The sequence below is a fragment of the Labrus bergylta genome, chromosome 12 (assembly GCF_963930695.1).
Source record: "Labrus bergylta chromosome 12, fLabBer1.1, whole genome shotgun sequence".
Taxonomy (NCBI): domain Eukaryota; kingdom Metazoa; phylum Chordata; class Actinopteri; order Labriformes; family Labridae; genus Labrus; species Labrus bergylta.
In genome coordinates, this window is record NC_089206.1 from 5,672,125 (window position 1) to 5,692,630 (window position 20,506).

At 42.1% G+C, this 20,506-nt stretch overlaps 2 protein-coding genes across 2 annotated transcripts in view; one reads left to right on the forward strand and one right to left on the reverse strand.

Annotated features, from left to right (window-relative positions):
• Nucleotides 1-7,390, forward strand: part of vwa5b1 (von Willebrand factor A domain containing 5B1) — a 34,215-nt gene extending 26,825 nt beyond the window's left edge. The window contains exon 22 of the mRNA XM_065961648.1: nt 5,416-7,390. Within this exon, the coding sequence (XP_065817720.1) occupies nt 5,416-6,075 (660 nt within the window). The 3' untranslated portion in view covers nt 6,076-7,390. The remainder of the gene's footprint in view (nt 1-5,415) is intronic.
• A 6,669-nt stretch (nt 7,391-14,059) lies between these two features.
• On the reverse strand, nt 14,060-19,839 carry mul1 (mitochondrial E3 ubiquitin protein ligase 1). The gene is made up of 5 exons (XM_020660527.3): nt 19,738-19,839; nt 18,319-18,461; nt 18,140-18,227; nt 17,910-18,030; nt 14,060-16,961 (listed from the first exon to the last, which is right to left on the reverse strand). Exons 2-5 carry the CDS (start codon nt 18,436-18,438, stop codon nt 16,232-16,234), a joined length of 1,059 nt encoding a protein of 352 aa, XP_020516183.1. The 5' UTR covers nt 18,439-18,461; nt 19,738-19,839; the 3' UTR covers nt 14,060-16,231.
• Between the last annotated feature and the right edge of the window lie 667 nt (nt 19,840-20,506).

Genomic DNA, 20,506 nt, shown 5'->3' on the forward strand with positions numbered 1-20,506 from the left:
GCAGTAAGGAGGAGGAAGAGGAGATGGAGAGGCTTGACCAGGTAACGTGGAGGCAGGATGAAGAGTGATGACAAACAGACAGACGTATCATCTTTTCTTTTGTTCGTCTGTCTGGCTGTCGGTCTTAAAACACAGAGGTGAAAGTTGGCTTGCATATGTCTATGTAAAGGGTATTTTTTTGAGATGAGATTCAACTTTATTGTCATTACACATATACAAGTATAGAGTAACGAAATGAGGTTTGGCACCTCACCAGAAGTGCAAATAAGCAGAAAGTGCAAGAGTCTGTGCTATGTACAGTAATTACAAAATTTACAGATGTAGACTAAAAAAAGTGAATTATTAGGAATATATGGATGGCTGGATTAATGGGATGCTATAAATATAAATAAATGCTATAAATAAGTAATGCTACAAAATAAGTGTATTCTTAGGATTATAATATACAGATTAAGGTGCAGTGAGCATGCTATACTAATAATATACAGATTAAGATGCAGTGAGCATGCTATACTAGTTTACAGATAATATAAAGAATATGGACATAATATGAACATACTATAATACAATAATACAGATGGATGAGAGGTGTGTGTGTGACCAGGAGGAGCGGTGGGGGGATGATGGGTGTGATATGCAGGGGAAAGGGGGGGGTCAGCAGGGGGCGGAGAGAGAGAGAGGGAGAGAGAGAGAGAGACAGAGTTCAGAGTTCGGGGGGTAGAGTTCAGTAGAGAAACAGCTCTGGGGAAAAAGCTGTTCCTTAGTCTGCTGATTCTGGTCCGGAGGCTTCTGAAGCGCCTGCCGGAGGGCAGGAGGGTAAACAGTCTGTGGGCAGGGTGGGAGGAGTCTTTAAGGATGCCATGAGCTCGCCGCAGACAGCGTTTTCTTTGGACATCCTCAATGGCAGGAAGTGGACACCTTGTGATGCGCTGGGCGGTTTTTACCACCCGCTGTAGCGCCTTACGGTCTGTGACAGAGCAGTTTCCGTACTAGACTGAGAAACTGCTGGTCAGGATGCTTTCGATCACACAGCGGTAGAAGTTCATCAGTACAGCTGAAGACAGGTGGTGTCTCTTCAGTGTCCTCAGGAAAAAGAGGCGTTGATGAGCCTTCTTAACCAGACTGGAGGTGTTAGTGGACCAGGAGAGGTCCTCTGTGATGTGGGTCCCCAGGAACTTGAAGCTGGAGACACGTTCAACAGCCATCCCGTTGATGTGAATGGGGTTGTGTGTGCTTCCTCTTTCTCTCCTGAAGTCCACGATGATCTCCTTCGTCTTGCTGGTGTTGAGGAGCAGGTTGTTGTCAGCACACCAGGCGGCCAGATGCTGTACCTCCTCCCTGTAGGCCGTGTCATCGTTGTTGCTGATGAGGCCAATCACCGCCGTATCGTCCGCAAACTTGATGATGGTGTTGGATCCATGTACAGGTCTGCAGTCGTGGGTGAAGAGGGAGTAGAGGAATGGGCTCAGCACACAGCCCTGTGGTACGCCTGTGTTGAGTGTGATGGTGGTGGAGCAGGTGTGTCCTGACCTAACATACTGGGGTCTGTTGGTCAGAAAGTCCATTATCCAGTGACGGAGGGAGGTGTTGAAGCCCAGGTCTCCGAGTTTAGTGTTTAACTTGGAGGGGATGACAGAGTTGAATGCTGAGCTAAAATCAACAAACAGCATTCGTGCGTATGTGTTGTTATTGTCCAGATGTGCACAGAGTGCAGCGCAGTGGAGACTGCATCCTCTGTACTCCTATTGCTGCGGTCGGCAAACTGGTATGGGTCCAGTGTGGGTGGGAGGCAGTTTTTCAGGTGTGCTAGGACCAGTCGCTCAAAGCACTTCATTATGATGGGTGTGAGTGCTACAGGGCGGTAGTCGTTCAGGCCTGTCGGGCTGGAGTGTTTCAGCACTGGGACAATGGAGGTGGCTTTGAAGCATGCTGGCACAGCTGCTTGGGCGAGGGACAGGTTGAAGATGTCCGTAAAAACCCCAGTGAGCTGCTCCGCACATGCTCTAAGCACGCGCCCGGGGGTGCTGTCTGGACCAGCAGCCTTTCGAGCTTCTGAAGCGCCTGCCGGAGGGCAGGAGGGTAAACAGTCTGTGGGCAGGGTGGGAGGAGTCTTTAAGGATGCCATGAGCTCGCCGCAGACAGCGTTTTCTTTGGACATCCTCAATGGCAGGAAGTGGACACCTTGTGATGCGCTGGGCGGTTTTTACCACCCGCTGTAGCGCCTTACGGTCTGTGACAGAGCAGTTTCCGTACTAGACTGAGAAACTGCTGGTCAGGATGCTTTCGATCACACAGCGGTAGAAGTTCATCAGTACAGCTGAAGACAGGTGGTGTCTCTTCAGTGTCCTCAGGAAAAAGAGGCGTTGATGAGCCTTCTTAACCAGACTGGAGGTGTTAGTGGACCAGGAGAGGTCCTCTGTGATGTGGGTCCCCAGGAACTTGAAGCTGGAGACACGTTCAACAGCCATCCCGTTGATGTGAATGGGGTTGTGTGTGCTTCCTCTTTCTCTCCTGAAGTCCACGATGATCTCCTTCGTCTTGCTGGTGTTGAGGAGCAGGTTGTTGTCAGCACACCAGGCGGCCAGATGCTGTACCTCCTGCACTCTAGGACCAGTCGCTCAAAGCACTTCATTATGATGGGTGTGAGTGCTACAGGGCGGTAGTCGTTCAGGCCTGTCGGGCTGGAGTGTTTCAGCACTGGGACAATGGAGGTGGCTTTGAAGCATGCTGGCACAGCTGCTTGGGCGAGGGACAGGTTAAAGATGTCCGTAAAAACCCCAGTGAGCTGCTCCGCACATGCTCTAAGCACGCGCCCGGGGGTGCTGTCTGGACCAGCAGCCTTTCGAGCGTTGATCCGGCTCAGTGCAGCGTGGACGTCTGTGGAGGTGAGTGAGAGGGGCTGGTTGTCTGCAGGAGGTCTGGTCGTGGTCTGCGTCTCTCTGTTGTCTCTATCAAAACGAGCATAAAAGTGATTTAGCTCGTTCAGGAAGGAGACATCTGTGGTTATCGGGGTGGAGTTTCTGGGTTTATAATCACTGATGGCCTGGATGCCCTGCCACATGCGTCTGGGGTCGGAGTTGGAGAAGTGTTCCTCAACCTTCAGCTTGTAGCAGTGCTTGGCCTTGATGATGCCCCTCCTCAGGTTTGCCCTGGATACGCTGTAGGCCATTGCATCATCTGATCTGAAGGCGGTGTTGCGGGCCTTCAGCAGGAGACGCACCTCCTTGTTCATCCATGGCTTCTGATTTGGGTACGTGGTGATCTGCTTCCATGTTGTAACACTGTCGATGGTGGTGTTGATATAATCCAGCACAGAAGAAGTGTAGGTGTCAATGTCTGTGTGAGAGCCCAAGGTAGCCTGAGAAGCAAACATACTCCAGTCTGTGTGATGGAACTTGTCCTGAAGTACAGAGTATGTCCCCACTTTAATCGTTGTTACTGATGGCTTCACACGTTGGATGAGTGGGGAGTACTTGGGGATGAGGAACAAAGAAAGATGGTCTGACTGTCCCAGGTGGGGGAGGGGAGTCGTGGTGTAGGCTCCTGCGATGTTTGTGTAAACATGGTCCAGAGTTTTGTTTCCTCTTGTATTGCAGGAAACATGCTGGTGAAATTTAGGGAGCACTGTCTTTAAGTTTGAGTGATTAAAATCACCTGCAACTATAAATGCAGCCTCCGGGTGAGCAGTCTGTTGTTTACTGATAGCGGTGTAAAGTTCCTTCATAGCAGCTTTTGCATCTGCATCAGGGGCGATGTAGGCTGCAGTTACAATAGTGGAGCTGAGCTCCCTTGGCTGATAGAAAGGTCTACATTTAACCATGAGAAACTCAATGTTAGCTGAGCAGTGTCTCCCAATAATGACAGAGTCTGTACACCAAGCTTTGTTAATATAAATGCACAGCCCTCCTCCTCTGGTCTTACCGGAGTCCTCTGCTGTTCTGTCTGCTCGGTGTGTGTGGCGACCGGCTAGCTTGATAGCATCGTCCGGTACTCCGTTGTTTAGCCATGTTTCCGTGAAGATCATGACATTACAGTCCATAATTCTCTTGCTGTGGATGATGCGAAGTCGTAACTCGTCCATTTTGTTCACCAAAGACCGCACATTAGCGAGGAAAATGCTGGGTAACGGGAGACGGTGCGGTGTTAGCTTTAGCTTAGCTCTTATACCTCCGCGCTTCCCCTGCCTTTGTTTTGGCGATCTCAGGGATGAGTCGAAGATTGTTGATTAGATCGTCAGGGAGGTGTATTCCAGTATCCAAAAGTTCCTGTCGGGTGTAGGATGTTAAGGCGAGGCTGTTCCGTGCGAACAGACCCGAAATTAACAATAAAACCATCTTGGTCAGGCTTTTGCATGCATTTTTACTAAAACATACTTTTGATTCACAGTATATCTCTTTATTATTGTCAGCATTGAAAGAGCTAATTATTACTGTATACACTGTGTATTCATCCTTGCAATGAATATTGGCAGGGATTCAAAAAGCCTGTAAAAATTTTGCTTTTGGAGGGCTATAGCAGTGTAGAGGCTTCTGTATGATTACCAAGGCCACACTCTGGCTCTCCCTGAAACTACCAAGACCTCAAAGGACACTCTGATTATGATGTGCATATCACGTCGTTCATACATTATTCATCACTTTTAAAATTCAAAAGAGAAAAAACAGATGTGAAAAATGTTAAAGAATCGCCAAAAAAATGATTTCCACCTTCTTTACCAACAACTACAGAGGTATCCGTAGTGACACAATTCACCTCTGTTTTGTTGATTGGAGTCCAGCTGCTGATTGGAGAAGGTCAAAACCCTTTTTTTATGGAAATGAACCAAATAATGGTGCAGTATTGAAGAATTACAGCTGACAGAGAAGCCAACTTAGAAGCCTAAAAATAAAGCAGCATTTTTTGCATCGTCATTGTGTGAACATTTGAACATTATCATAGGTGTTCCTAATTCATCATGATAAGGAAAAAAAATGTATCCGTTTCTTAACCGCTTCTAATTTGCATGATTCCTACATCCAGATTTTCTTTCTTATGTTTTGAATCTGCCAACATTAAGGACAAGAGGAAGGATTCCTGTTCCCAACAGTGCAACCAAAGACATCTGACCCCTTGTTGGTGCTGTAATTGTGCTTTATTTGGATATATGTTTGTACTTTTGGTTTTAATGAGATTTTTTCTAAAGTCTAAAAATTGGTTAGAGCACTAGTGCTGTGTACAGTGCTTGCTGCATCAGCCCCCGGTTTGACTCTGACATTTGGTGCATGTCATCCCCAATCTCTACACACAATTTTTCCTGTTTGTTATCCTATCAAGTAAGTAGGCACAGGCCAACATGGAAAAAAAAAAAAAAAAAAAGACATAAAATAACCAAAGCTATACTTCCTGTCAGTCTGTGAACGGTTTCCCTCTGCACAGGTGTTGTTGCAGTTGGCTAGTGGTGCGTTCCCCTTGGACACAGCTCTGTGTGACGCCATCAATGTCCCCATGGACAAGCTGAAGTGGACGTCACCTTTCAACAGCCACCGCACCAGCCTGGGCCACCTGTCTCACTCCAGCAGCCGCCGCACTGAGAGCGCCGATGGCGGACACGGATCGCCGTGTGAGCCAGAAACAAACCAGCCGTCCGCAGAGCACACTGTGGGCGTCCAGAGCCCATCTCACCTGTCCAGGAGCAGCTGGATGAATGCTGCCTCTTCCTTATTAGGCAGTCCATCCACCACCGCGGAGCCCCAGCTGTCTCCGCTCTCCCAGGGGGACAGTGGACGCGGCTCAGGGTCCGGGGGATTGGAGGCAGCATCACTCAGCAGCAGCCCAAAGAGCGTACAGGATCCAGAGAGCATGGTTTGGGCAACCGCGGTGGCGCTTGCCTGGTTGGAGCACAGCTCTGCTAGTTATTTCATCGAGTGGGAAATGGTGGCTGCCAAGGCTAGCATGTGGTTGAATGCACAAGAAATCCCAGAAGGCAAAGACTTGGCCTCCATTAAGTCTGCCGCCAACCAACTCTTCATCATCCTCAGACACTGGGATGAAAACCTGCAGCTGAACATGCTCTGTTATAACCCAAACAGTGTCTGAGGCCTGCTAGTGCAAGACTAAAAATACAGACCAGTGAAAGAACTCCATTCAATATGATACTATGCTAACCGAGGCTGTACTATTCTCTGTTCAGCAGTTTTGTTTTTTTTTGTCAGATTTTGCCGCTGCAGTGGTGAAAAATGTCTGTTTTGTTCTGTATGTGTTCTGATCCTCCAAACATATCACAGGCTCTTCAGAGGCATTCTGTGCAAGCTATTACCTCGCTGGTGCCATAAACTGTAGCTGGATCCGTGTTAGCAAAGGATCTAATCTGAGTTATGCCACAGATTTGAGTGTCATGGAGAAGAATGTGAGTGTAAAATGATTAGCATGCTGGATCACTAAAGTTCAACTCAAGAGAAAATGTCTTATTGCCATCATATTGATGTTATGGGGAGAATTCTATAAAACTATTGTCAGAGAAAGCTTGTTGACACATACTGTTTTAATATCATTCATGATGTTCTGAAGGATTTTAATTGTAGAAAAAATGTCCCATGAGAACTTCATGTTACTTGCTAGCAGTACTGCCTATCTTCTGCAATGCGTGCTCCCATTACTGTTAGTCATATGTGCAATTTCTGCAGACAAAAAAAATATGCAAGAAGCTAATGAAAAAATACTTTTAAGATTTGGATTTTAAAAAAATATCTGACTTTGATGTGAAAATATGACTGTGTATCCCACTAGCATGTCATTTACTGCTTATTATTTAATATGTACAATTTATTTTTTTGCACTTATTAAGCTGTCGAAGAAACTTTGATCATGTATTTGTTGTTTTTGATTCAGACAATTACAGAGCCAAAGGTTGGTTACACACCATCTGTTAGGAAGTTTAAAATGAACCTGTTTTAGGTTCAATCGAATGCCATGTAAGTGGATATTTACGCCTCACTTATCAAAAATGGGTTCTACCATAAAAGCCGGTTGTCATGTAGCTAATAGTTTTAAGAAAATCATTTTTTTTACATTCTGTTACTGCCAGGGTTTAGATTAGCGTAGCTAACTAAAAGCTAAGCTGACAAAGCTAAAGCTAATATTGTGTTTAAACCAAGCAGCAACCTCTGGTGTTGAAAAATAAAGCCCTGCCCAAGTGCGAAACCCTGCAGTTTGTCAAGTATCTGCTTGAGGTAGGCTTCAGACATATACTGTCACATACTGTACACACCCATTTAAAAAATACAGTTTTTACAGCAGAAATTAACATTTATACAGCCTGGTTCAAAAAACAAAAAATAGGTCTGATTAGGCACACACGTACAGTACATGTACGGGGGGTGGATTTTTTGAAAACTCATCCGTTTTGATTTCATGAACAATAAGAGTTATTCTCAATATGTGGGTGTAGCTGTTGGCTTTTATGCTAAAATTGATTCACAAAATTCACAAAATCACAGATAAAAAAGGTCTTGTTTGTTCGATTGTACTTGCAGTACTCACAGCTTTACCACAAGTGCCTAACCAAATTATAAAGTTGTCAGAAAATACAGACGTTTTCAGTGAAGTTTAAATAGTGCAGATAAAGATTGCTTCCTTTTTTTAATTTTTTTTTAAACACCACAGGTACTTTCTTTCTTGAAATTTGACTGACTGGATTTTGTTTTATTCCATTGCAGTGTTGCTTTACTCAGGTATTGATTTTTTTTTCACTCAGTCTGAGTCTCATAGATCTATCTGCATGAACACAGGTGTTTATGTTGTTTGTTTACTGACTGAAATGTCACATTGAAGCTAGTAGCGCAGTACAGTATTTTGCTCTCTGAAATGAGAGTACAGTAGATGTCATATAGTATATTTTTTGTGCTGTAATTGCAGTAGTATCAGTGCCGCTGTAATTGTACTTTTTTATGTGCTAGTTCGGTTGTATAGTACAGTATCTTTCCACTTGCTGTGTGTGCCTTTAAAAAATGATTGTTGACTGTTTGACGCTGTTGAAAACTTCTGTAGTGTCTTTATAACTGTTAATGATATGATCTGCTCTGCAGATGCATGTAATAAACTAACTCAAGCAAAGATACAGGACCTATCTATTGTTTCACTACTGGAGACAAGGGGTACCTCAGGGATCAATTATTGGACCCCTTTCATTGCTGCAGTTATTCGCTTATATGTTTGTTTTCTTGTCACCGCTGCTGTGCTAATGACACTCTACTCCACACTCTACCTTTCTCTTCCCAAAGATTGATCCCTACGTCTCAGAATGAATTTAAACCCCGACTTTTTATCTGACCGCTGGTGGAGCGCCATTTTTCTCTGATCTCTTTATAGGTTTTATGAGCAAAGAAAATTACTGCAATTTTTCCTTCAAATGGGTTAAAGACATGGATTATCACATTCACGGAAAGTAAGCTGTCTGAGCAGTGCTTACAGATGGGTGAATGGAGAGCCAAAGATAAAGGAAAGTTGTAGTTCATCAACTGGGTCTCCAACTCTGTTGAAATATAAACTAAGGAATGATATGCAGCCACTCAACTCCATTTACAGGCATAGTTGACTCTGCCTTGACGATAGTTCAAATTCTCCTGACAATTTTACAAGCATGCATAGAAATGCTCGATGAATTGAAAAAAAGAGTAGCAGCAAATCTGGTCTTCAATGAAAAAAAAGCATGCTCTTAACTTTTCACATTACTCTTCACTGGCTCCCATATATCTTTCTGAATGTTATCACTCATGATAGCCGACAGTGGCCTCTTTCTAGCATGCCACCAACCTCGCTGAATTCCCTCAGTAACTACTCACCTCACAACCTGTCTCTTCCTAATTTTCTAAGACATTTATTCATTGCTGCTTGCACCTGCAACCCCGTGGCATTTTGAGCGGAACCTGAAAATGAGTGTTGTGGCACTTAGTTTAGATGTCTTCTTCTCATTCGGGGGCTTTGACTGTCATTCATTTGTACAAAGCTTTGACATAAGCCTCTGTCAAACTACTACATGTCAATATAAACAACTAACTATTGACGAGTGTAACTATCATTTACACTTACAGTCTATATATATATAGTCTATTATTAAGACCATACAGGCACCTGTTGTTTCTATAGTGATGCCAATGTGGAATTGCCAATTGGAAGGGGGTACTGCTAAAATGAAAAAGATTGTATAAGGAACCAAATTGGAAAATGTCCTGCTTCCTAGTTGATTTATTACCTCTGTAAACATTTTTCTACTGAGTTCATTGTTCGTAATTATTTGCAGAAAAAATGTCTCCATCAAGAGTAACATTGATAATAAACCAAAGTGTGCTTCAGGTTGTGGCTGCTTGGGATTAACAAGTCACCTCCAAGACGACCTAGCAACCAGTATAGATAGAAAACAATGCATACCAACCATGTCATCTAAATATAGACAATTCTCCCCCTCCCCATCACAAAAAAAACCACAATGCCAATGGACGAAACCAAAGCTTTCCAAGAGATAGTCCACCTCGGGTTTTTTAAATACATTAAAGTATAAGCCACAAATACTTAATTATAATAAACATTGCCTTATGAAAGCTTCCATAATGAATGCTGTATGATTCCATCTGTCTCAGTATATTCATGTGATATCAAGTTGACACATACGGCATCTATATCTTCCTCCAGTGAAATGACGGCTACCTCATTAACAATAAAAGCAGCCACAACATGGCGCCTTGAAATCAAAGCAGCAACAAGCAATTAGGATGTCAAGATATCATTTGTACCATACACCCTATTACAGGGTAAAAGATGTACAGCATTAAATAAAACAGAGATTGTGAAAAGGTTGAGCAAAAGAGAAATGGTGGGAGGGAAGGGTATGAGAACAGACAAGAAAAAAAAGCTAAATGATAGCTCGTTATTGTTGTGCTAATCACCACCTTCACCCTTCTCCGTAGATCAAAAAAGACTCAAACTGTTGCTCAGCACAGGGAGCTTTTGAAGAGCACCCTGATACAAAGGCACAGGTTATTAACTGATACATGTATTCAGGCGCATTGTGTTATTTACATGTGGGAACAGCAAAAACAGCATGGAAAATGGCCTTATAGGAACTTTTAAAGCATAAAGCTGTTGCTAAGCTACAGACTCTGAGATACAGCATCCACAAATATGTCTGATAAAAATAATTTCAATTACTAAGGGTCGGGTTCAATAAAGTATATCACAGTAAGAAGCAACTAAGGAGTGTTTATTTTTTTTTACAAACTTACTTTTTAATTATGATTTAGGTCTAGAAAAAAAACATCACACAACCATTGAGTCAGACAGTCATCATGATTTCTACCCAAACAAGTCTGTCTGTGCAACATTTTCTCCAGTGGCAATTACTCTCCTAATTTACAGCTACTTAAAGTCCTTTGGCTGTACAAAGGAGGCTGATGTCTAATTGAACACATGACACTATATCACAGCCGTTTATTGTGTACATAAATAGCACACAGACAAAGGAAGTAATTGCACTGCTTGATTTAAAGGGAGTCTGGGGGTATAGGTCGTAGGATGAATGACATCTCTATTTGGACACAGCAAATTTTCCTCTGAGGACAGTTTATGTATAGAGTTATGAACATATACCACATAATCTGTACACTTCTCCAACCTTCACATCTCTCTACCAAAACTCTGTAGCGCACCTTTAATTTGACACATTGCCTAATTCATTTTAATAACTGTATTGTTTCCTTTATGTCGGCCTCACATTGCTACTCTGTCGTTTCACCTGAGACCCTTGGATACAAAAGAAAGTCTTTAATGTGACTCTTTGTGTGTAGGCTGGTGTAGTAACAACGGGATATCCAATTTCTTTTAGAGGCAAGATGTAATCACGGTAATGTGGATGATTCAGTTAGCCGTGACTGTTATTGAAACTGATTAATTATCCTGTTGCGGCCTCCTTCTCAAACTAAGTAAGCCAAGGCTCCCAACGTGGAGACAGAAAACATACAGGGACGCCACACAGATTGAAAGGACCAAAGAGCTTTGTTTACATAAATTACCTCCCCAAAATAGGCTACTCAAAAGATAGAGAATAAACAGAAGGAAACAAACCAGGCTGGAAACCCCCAGCACCTCCCTCTAGTACTACCTGAAATATAAACTAACCTATAAACAAACGACCAAAAACAAACGACCTATAACAAAACCCAGGAAGCTGCATGGGGGAATAAATAAATACCTAGCTCGGGGAAAATAAAACTAAGTAAAGATGCTGCCCAGAGAGTCTGTGTGCCCACCTCCCTCCTCTACCTGCTCCTCAGTGGTTCTCAATTGGGGGGTCGGGACCCAAAAGTGGGTCGCGGAGCCGTTTTCAGTGGGTCGCAAATGTGTGCTTGGAAGAAAAATCCTTTAAAGAAAAGTCTATGAAGCGCTTTTTTAAACAAGTTTGTTCAATTCAGATTCTTTGCTCTATCAAGCTTTGTACCACCTGAGCTCCAAACTGCACAATTCTTCTTTAAATAAATCTGATTGATTTTTCATGAAGGAGTAGTTGGTGGGTCCTGAGGCTCCACTGCTCTTAAATCCTCCTCCTCCTCCTCAAGAGCAAATTTCCCTCAGGTGTGCAGCAGGCAAAAATGAGGATGGAGAACCATGGAAAAGAGAAAGAAAACTTTTCTCTCAGTTTGTCAGAGCTGTGCTTCAAGATCAAGACTCTACACAGTGTCATGTCATCGAGAGACACTTCCAGTCTGAACAAGGTGTCACCATGACTGTGGCCTAATTCAATGAAAAATCTATTCACCATCTTGACAACTGGCTAATCCCCCCTGCAGAGTAGAGTACATTCAGTAACCTTAAGGTGTTGTTCTCTAAAATACAGAATTTTCAGCTCCTTATTATAGAGTGGTACCAGTTCCAACTAAACCCAGCAGTATAAAGGGAGTCTTGGGAGGTTTGAGTGCTTTAAAAATGAAACACAATATGAGAAAGTGAGTGAGAATTAAAGTAAGACTTTAATCCTGTATTAAACTCTTCTGCAACTAATTTAATTAGGGCTGTAAAATGAGTCAGTGATACATTTAATTACTTTATTTTGAACGTCCTTCAAATTTTCCACCAAATTAGAACAAGCCAGTCTCTTTGTGGCTCGTCTGTTTACTCAGTAAATCCACGAGCGGTTCACATCAATGCCTTGTCTGAGAAACACCATTAATCTCCCCGTCTCAGATCTTCTTTTGTTTGGGGAAAATCATATCTGACATGTTTGTTGTTTTGACAGCCATGTCAATCTTCTTTGTGGACTCTGGGGTTCAATTGATGCGGGTGCAGAGATAAAAAAAAAGTGATGTCCTTTAAACTGCAAATGGAATTCATGTGCGAGTAAAAATGCTCTCAGGTAAACACCTCACCTCGGTCATTAACACAGACTGTAGCTCTCATTGTGCAGTCCTCATCTGGCATTGAAATTCAGAACTCTTAAGTGGGGAATAATGGAGGGAATGTCTTTGATGGTTCACTCACTGTCAGTACATTGGCAGCTCCTGCTGATAAAAGAGCTGCAGGACCAGATTGAAGGTTTCCATGGTGTTGGAACCGGAGCGGCTGCTGCTGCTGCTTCTTTCATGTTTGTGAGCCAGAGAAATTATGTAGTTTGTCAAGTTGTGACTATTGGCTGAACGCTGGATTTTAAGTGGCCTATGTTTTGTTTTTTTGTAAAATTGACAAGCAGCACAGGAAAGAAAAACTTAAAAGTGGAACTTAAAGACTTACCTTTTTTACTTGAGGATGAGGTTTAATGCTCCTCCATTCATTTGCTTGTATTTGAGATTTTTCTGTCTTTGATTTTTGAATCAGTTCAGTTTTACTCAGCTTCTCCTATAATCTCAAACATTTTAAAGCGTATCCATATAGGAAACATTGTTCTTTTATTATTGTGTCTTATATAATGTCAGCTGTGAATCACTTAGGTTCAGCTCTTGTTGTTTTTGTTTGAGCTTTTCATGTCTTCACTGAAGAGACGGGACATGAATAGAGTCAGAAATCAGGGAGAGATGGAGTGGAGAATGACATGCAGGAAAGGAGCCACAACCCAGGGCGGCCCGCTTGGAGGACCACAGCCTCTGTACATGGGGCGCACAATCCAATCAGTTACACAACCAGCGCCCCAGCTCCTGTTGTTTTTTTATGTGCTGTATACATAAAATTGACTTGACGCTATAATAAATTCAGACATGTCTGACAGAAGATCTGTCACCATGCTAGCAGCTGTGCAAGACTCATGGTTCCCTTCATGAGAAAATATATTGCCTGCCTGCTGACTCTGTTTTAATAACATTTCACTGAGGTCTTTGACTGATATGAAGCATCCATATTTATTTATTTTTAGTTCTGGGTTTTGAATGGAAGTTGGAGAAACTGGAACTTTCAGAAGAATCAATGCAGTTTCTCACAAAATCTATACAAAAGATCAAAATGTATTTACATCCCTCATACTTATAAGTATTCCAGGTACAAGGCATGAAAGTTAAAAATAGGTCCCACAATGAGGCTCGTAATGCCATCAATACAGTACTTCCAACATAAAGGAGTGCATAATGCTCGTCGGCTGTTTGATTACTCTCTCTGTCTGACATTTAGCTCTGGTTCCTTCAGAGACAGCCGGGCATCAGCTCACTCCTGGAAAATAGATTTCTGTGGGTAAGCCGCTGAATACTAATGTCGTGATAATGCCAAGGTCCTGATGTGATGTTAAATAAAACATCTGAGGTTTCTTGGCATAATGTGGGCTTATAAAAATTGGATTTTTCCCCCCAATGTATTTGGAAGTACAAAGAGCATTCTTTTGTTTTAGTGAAGACGACCTCCTCTGAAGCGAGATATGCATCCCTGCTGGCCTCCAACCGAGTCGTACAAAAGCATTTTTACTGCCTCTGTTCTGTCTCCACAGTTTGTCTTTAAATTCTCAGAATAAACAGCTGTAAAGAGCTTTTTTTTCCCCCCCATACAAGAATAATAAGTGTTATCTCCATTTCTAACAGACTTTAATTTGTGGCTGGATGTCAGAGAAAACAGGACAGTAATTGATTCATTTTTATTCAACATTGAAGCTAAACAGAGGATTTAATTCTTTCAATTAATACGATTTTTGAAAACTACAATTTCCGATGTGGTGTCTTCTGAGTATTTTCAGGTACGGGCAGTTTGCAATGAGGTTAACAAGGTGTGAAAAATCCAGTGAGAGTGAACATCAGCAGCTTTTATCAAGTGGCATCACGTTCTTGTTGTGATCGTTTGTGCTCACGGACTGCACATCCTCGTCTTCTTCTTCACCCAAACATGCAGACAGCACCCTCTCCTGGCAGAAAATATTCCATCGTCCTCAAATAGTTCTGTTTTTCTTTCATACAATGTAGGTTTTTGTTTTAATACAGTAATTCACACAGTATTTCATCTTCATTGCTTTGTCCTTATTGGAGTGTTACAATGTCCCTGTGATGGTCCAGGAGTTCATCCCTGTGTTTGACCTTTTTTAAACAAGTTTTAAATATGTTTTTAAGTTGTTCTTGTGGATGTGAGTTGTGTCTTTGTAGCAGAACAGAATCAGTCCACTAGCTTTTGTCTGTACAAATTCAACAACTCAACAACTCAACAGGAGCTTGTGCAAATATTCCCCCCCCACCACTAATTCTTAATCTTACATATTAGTCTGAACCACAACCTTTTCCTCTTCCTGTGCTACAAAAAAAAACCCACAAAAAAACCTTACGGATATTTATTCAAGTCTCAGACGGATCAGGTCGACTGAACAGTTTTGACTTTACCTGCTCATCAAATGAAAATACTCACTATAAAAATTGTCCACATTTCTCAAAATACATCTAAACGTCAGTACAGTCTGTCTTAGAAATCTTCCCCGGTATGTTCGGACTGAGTCACTCGAACCCACTTCACAAATCATAAGAATGTGCCTCCTTGACATCTCTCTACAGCCGTAAGAAGCTCCACAGAAATGCAGGGAGGAATGAAAAGGACAACTCTCTGATTGTGTGACAGTTTCTGTTGCTTTTTAAAGAGTGTTCTTTCACTCTGTTTAAACCTGTCAAGGACTGAAGATGGAAAAACAGCCTAATATGGTTATAAGCGTCTCCTTTCTTGATTTGAGATGGTTACAGCTGAAGACTGTTCAAAATAAAGCTTTCCTACTCAATGATTTTAAGTCTTTAAAGGCAGGGCTGGTTATTTTCAAAAACTAGCACGATTTAGAAAGTAGCATTCCCTCAGTGCTATGTCTGCACCCCCTCTGTGCTCCCTCAAAAGCCACGCCCCCTCACTTAGATGCACGAGCGCCGTTACTCCAGAAGCGGACCTCAGCTCATCGCTTTCATTGTGTTTCATTGTCTCATTCAGCAGTAATTAAACTAAACTTTATAATACATGTAAAAAAAAAACGGGACTATTTTACGACTCACAATGGCCAATGACAAACTCACAGTATAAAGTCCATTATCTGTGACGTGCTTTGAGTGTGGGGTAGAGAATGAGCAGGGAGGCTGTGATTGGTTCATCAAGTTGGTACCTCGTGGCAGACATTGGTCGAAGTTTTTACAGGCTTACAAACTGATACAGATGACGGATTTTAGTCGTTCCTTTTTCAGAGAACGTGAGTTATTAATTTCTGTCAGGACCTAAAGACAATTTCAATCAAAATCTTAAAAAGTGTATCTGGAGGAAATGACCAACCTTGACTTTAAACATCCCAGGACATCATCAGAATTATAATAAATATCACTGCTTACTGAAAGTTAAACATGTCCTGATAGTATTAATCGTATTCAGTAGTTCTAAAGAGTCACCATTTAGTGCTGCTGTGTAAATATTGTAAAATTTGATTCATGTTTGAGAAGGACTCTTTCAAACCAAAAGTTGAACTTTGAATACTGACTGCTGTCAGGCCACAGGGCTGAAATTTGTTTGACTTAAAATAAATTAAATGTTCTGTCTCACTGCGAAAGAAGAGCTTTTATTTTATCTATTAGTACAGGTTTCAAATTTGATTTGAATGCCTGATGGGAAATGTGGTCGTATCGTGACTCAGCACAAACACACAATATTTATATGAAGGAGTGAGTAAAAAAAAAAAAAAAAGTGCAAAAAAACACACTGATTTTTTTCAGGCACCAACAGACTGTTTTCATCTCTAAGATGATGGTGAGAGTGAGTTGTATTACATATATTCTTCATTCCTACTCTAGCTGTTGTAAAGAGGCACCACGCGGTCTATAGCGGCCCTGCAGATGGGGCACTTCTTTGGCTCTGGCAGGACGTCGTAGCACTGAGCGCAGGCACACACGTGGCCGCACTCCAGGAAGACGCAGGAGCGCTCGCGGCTCAGACACACCGTGCAGCTGCTGGGCGACACGCTGCTCTCCTCTATGTTCAGTTCACGCATACGCTTCTTCTGCTTCTCCTTAAACTCCTCCAGCATGCTCCTCTCCTTCTTACCCTCTCTGTGGTGGACGTAGCGTTTCCACAGAATGAAGATTAACGTCGAACAAGCCGCGACGCCAAAGAGGAGAGTCAGGATCCTCCACAGTCTGACGCTGTTGCCCTGCTTCCTGAGGAGAGACTCGTAGTCCAGCCGGGTGAGAAAGTACTGGAAGCCCTGTTTGGGAGGCTGCAGTTTGATCAGGTTGTTGTCCAGCACCAGCTCTCCTACTCCTGTGACGCTGTCCCCCAGCCGCAGCATCTCCTCAGTTTCATGGATCCCCTTGGGTCGCTCGCCGCTGATGAAGTGCCCGATGACGTTGGACAAGGACTGGACTGTGGGGTGGAAGTTCTCGTAGGTGGTCTCCAGGTTCAGCTCGACAGCGTCTAGTGGACGCACAACCCGTATCGTGGCGGCGATATCGTCGTCATGAGACCCGAGGGCGAAGGGAACAGTGTTGGTGCGCTGGTGGATGACTTTCTCTGTGTTGTTCCTGTTTAGACAAATCAGAGTTATTAGTCTTTTGTTTAGGTAACGTCAAAATAAAGCGCATAAAAGTTTCCCTCAGGCAAAGATCACGTCTTTAAAGTTTGTCCAACCAACTGTTCGCTGTCCAAAGACATTCAGCTTGAAATGATGTGCTTTGGAAATAAATGTGCAACTGCTACTGGAGGAGCTGAAACAAGCTCTTATGTGTTAAATAAAACAGAATAAAAGAGTTACAAGATGACAAAACTCGAGTTGATGTCTCAGCTCTTATTTCTGTCACTTTAACTAAAATAATGTTTTCTCTTCTTGTTCCACTCTAAACGATGTCGTCATGTTTCGATAAGTGCACAAGTATTTTTCTGGTAATAACAAGAATTTAAAAAAAGAAGGCTCTTCCTCTTAGTGTCTGGAGGTACTTGTCAGTGTCCGTGTTAAGGGTAACATCCACACCAGCTCCTAATTAAACCACGGTGACATTTGCAGAGAGAATGTTTTCACACTGTTAAATGTCCTGCAGCTGAAGAGCTCATAACCTAACTATCTGTGAAGAGATGTTAGCAGTGCACTCATTTTCTGAATCGGACATGTGGCTCCTTTCCTGTATGTTATTCCTCTCTCTCTCTCTCTCTCCCCAATTTTAGACTACATCCACTGGATTATCTCTCAATGAAAAGCATAAAAAGCCCCAAAACAACGCTTGGAAACAAAAAAAAGCTTTAAAAAAATATATAAAAAACCTGAAAAATGTAGAAGCTTAGTTTTTGTCAGTTTGATAGACCGTTTTTTTGCACAGGTGGTCATAATGTTATGCCTGACTGACAGCAAAGATAAAAAAAAACATGAAATGTAATCGCAGTCAGGCGTTAACACAAATCCAAACTCTGCCCTGAAAGCCTCCTCATACCTTCTTGACCTTATTCAGAACCTGTTTAAAAACATTTTCAGCGCTTACCACAGATGAGTGGTGCGATTCCACACCATCTTCTCCTCCTTCAGCGTCAGTCTTTCAATCACTCCTTTGCAGTTATCAACAAACTGGCTGCTCAGGGTCTCCTTCACAGATCTTACTACACCTGCAGTGAACGATAAACAAAGACGCTGTGGAAACTATTTCTACAAGTTTTTTTTTTAAACAAACATGACAGAAGCTTCATTTAGGGTTTCAGGGTTTCCCAAACACACCTTCTATGACCGCGTACGGGACACATCTTCCAGGAGTTTCCGACAGGATGTTCTTCAAATCCTGGTCGATGCAGACTTTCTTGGCTTCCTACAGAAACAAACACCTCAGATTAACAAATGAAGGATAACAGCTGATTACACGACTGACATTCACATGGCAAAGACAAAGTGTTGCCAACCTTTAATCTGGCAACAGTTGAAGCTCTGCTCCTGTAGATGGAGTAAAAGACTGCAGTCAGGGCCGAGCTGGTGGCTAAAACCACAATCTGTGCAGTCGAGGGTTTCCCACTTGAGTCCATCCTGCGATTTGCAACATTCAGGGCTGTTGGGACGGAAATAAGAAGCACAGATTAACCAGTTGTCTTAATAATAATAATAATAATAATATATTGGTTTTTTATAGCGCTTTTCTAGGAACCCAAAGACGCGTTGACAAAATATAAAACCATAAAAACAAAACAAAAAACGACAAGGACAGTACAATGAAGAAGTAATGTAGGGGGAGGGGGGAGTTAGTGGTTGTAGGCAGTGATGAAGAGGTGAGATTTGAGGGCTTTCTTGAAGGAGGTGAGTGTGGGGGAGTCTCTGATGTTTTTAGGGAGAGAGTTCCAGAGGGTGGGAGCAGCAACAGAGAAAGGCCTGTCCCCCCCAGGACCGAAGGTTGGTCCTGCAGGTTTGCATCTGCAGACCTGAGAGTGCGGGTGGGAGTGTGTCGGTGGAGAACGGGGGGGTGATGCGGTCTCTGGTGCGGGAGTGTGTGAGGAGACGGGCTGCAGGAGTTCTGAATGTATTGGAGTCTTAAAAAAGTGTTAAGTCAGAGAAGATGATTGTTGTTCTGAGTCAGATCCACATGGGTCGAATACAGAACGCTGAACAACTTCAACATGTGCAAGAAAAATGACGACCTGTGTGAGAAATAAAAAATGTGAACTAAAATGCTCAGCTGTGTATTCTGCTATGCTATGAGGTTTCTTGAGTTCAGTAATTATACGTCTGTGTTGTCATCCTTGTGTTGCATTTCATCATAAATACACATTTGGAATTATGTGTCTGAAATAAATCAGAATTTAATATAAACCAAAATAACTGAAGACAGACTGTAAGAGATGAACTGTCTGTTTTATTTAACGAAATTCACTAAAAGATAAAATATCTAACCTTCCTTCATAATATTAAAAAACGACTACAGGGAGAAACACAAACATTTATGAGTGTTATTAATCTTTTAAAGACATTCACTGCACCATCTGCTGGATGTAAACAAACTCTGGATTAGTCAATAACAACACAATGGAGCTACACAAACAGCTTCAGTAAACACACAACCATTCAATACTCTTTCTTATCAAAACACAGCCTTCATTATCACATTTATAAAACATTTAATACTTTAAAAAGCGGAATAAAATGGTTAGTAAGTAAGTGAGGAAGCTAGCATCGACAGCTAATGCTAGATAATAAGCAAACAACTCGCCAGCGGTGTTCCTGTTAACTTTATTTAACAACCAGTTCATTAGATTTATACACTGTCATGATACTAAGCTGCAGAAACAGTTATAGGAACATGCTTATCGTTGTCAAAGGGTTTGTTGTCATACCTGTATTCGCCCTCGTCCCACAGCCAACGGGGATTCAACAACACTTCCGGGTTCAACATAAAGCGAACTGCAGTACACCTCCCTGCCGGCAGGTGGCGGTGTTTAATAGTTTATGTTACAATGAGACCGTGGTTGAATCTTGCAGCGTTAGAGCAGTGAAGAAAATCGAAGGTCTACATCATAACCGTAATATTATATTTACAGTCTATGAAAGGGATTGGGGGCAACTTTGGTCACAGCGAGGGGCCACATTCATTTAATTCTCACTGCCAGAGGGGCCAAATTGTAGAATACAAAAAACGATTACAGTCGATTATGTCTCAAATTTAACTCAACATATACCAGTGAGCAAATATTATTATGGACATATTTCTGGTTTTCATGATTTCATGGCAGATTTTGTCATCTTTTCTTCATGTTTCCAATTAATCGATGTCAAAAAGTTGACCCGAGGGCCACGTTGAGGGTTGATGGGGGCCGCATGTGGCCCCCGGGCCGCCAGTTGCCCACCCCTGGTCTATGATCATAACATGTAAATATAAATATATAATATAGCATAGTACAATATGAAGCAAAGGAGATTAAAAAAAAAAACATACAGCAAGAGCAAAGCCCAATATAAGATAACATGAATAATAAATATATAACTTTTAATAAGGAGAAGTAAAGGAAGAAGAAGCTTGTTAAAACATCAAGTTTCCTGAGAATATGTATTATTGAATCTTTATGCAATTAGTATTTAATATGAATTTTAAAACTGTAAATGTAA

Coding starts and splice junctions, on each gene's coding strand:
- mul1 (XM_020660527.3), bottom strand. CDS start 18,438: ATGGACTCAAGTGGGAAACCCTCGACTGCACAGATTGTGGTTTTAGCC. Junction 18,228..18,318: donor CAACTGTTGCCAGATTAAAG/GTTGGCAACACT, acceptor TTGTTTCTGTAG/GAAGCCAAGAAAGTCTGCAT. Junction 18,031..18,139: donor CCCGTACGCGGTCATAGAAG/GTGTGTTTGGGA, acceptor CGTTCACTGCAG/GTGTAGTAAGATCTGTGAAG.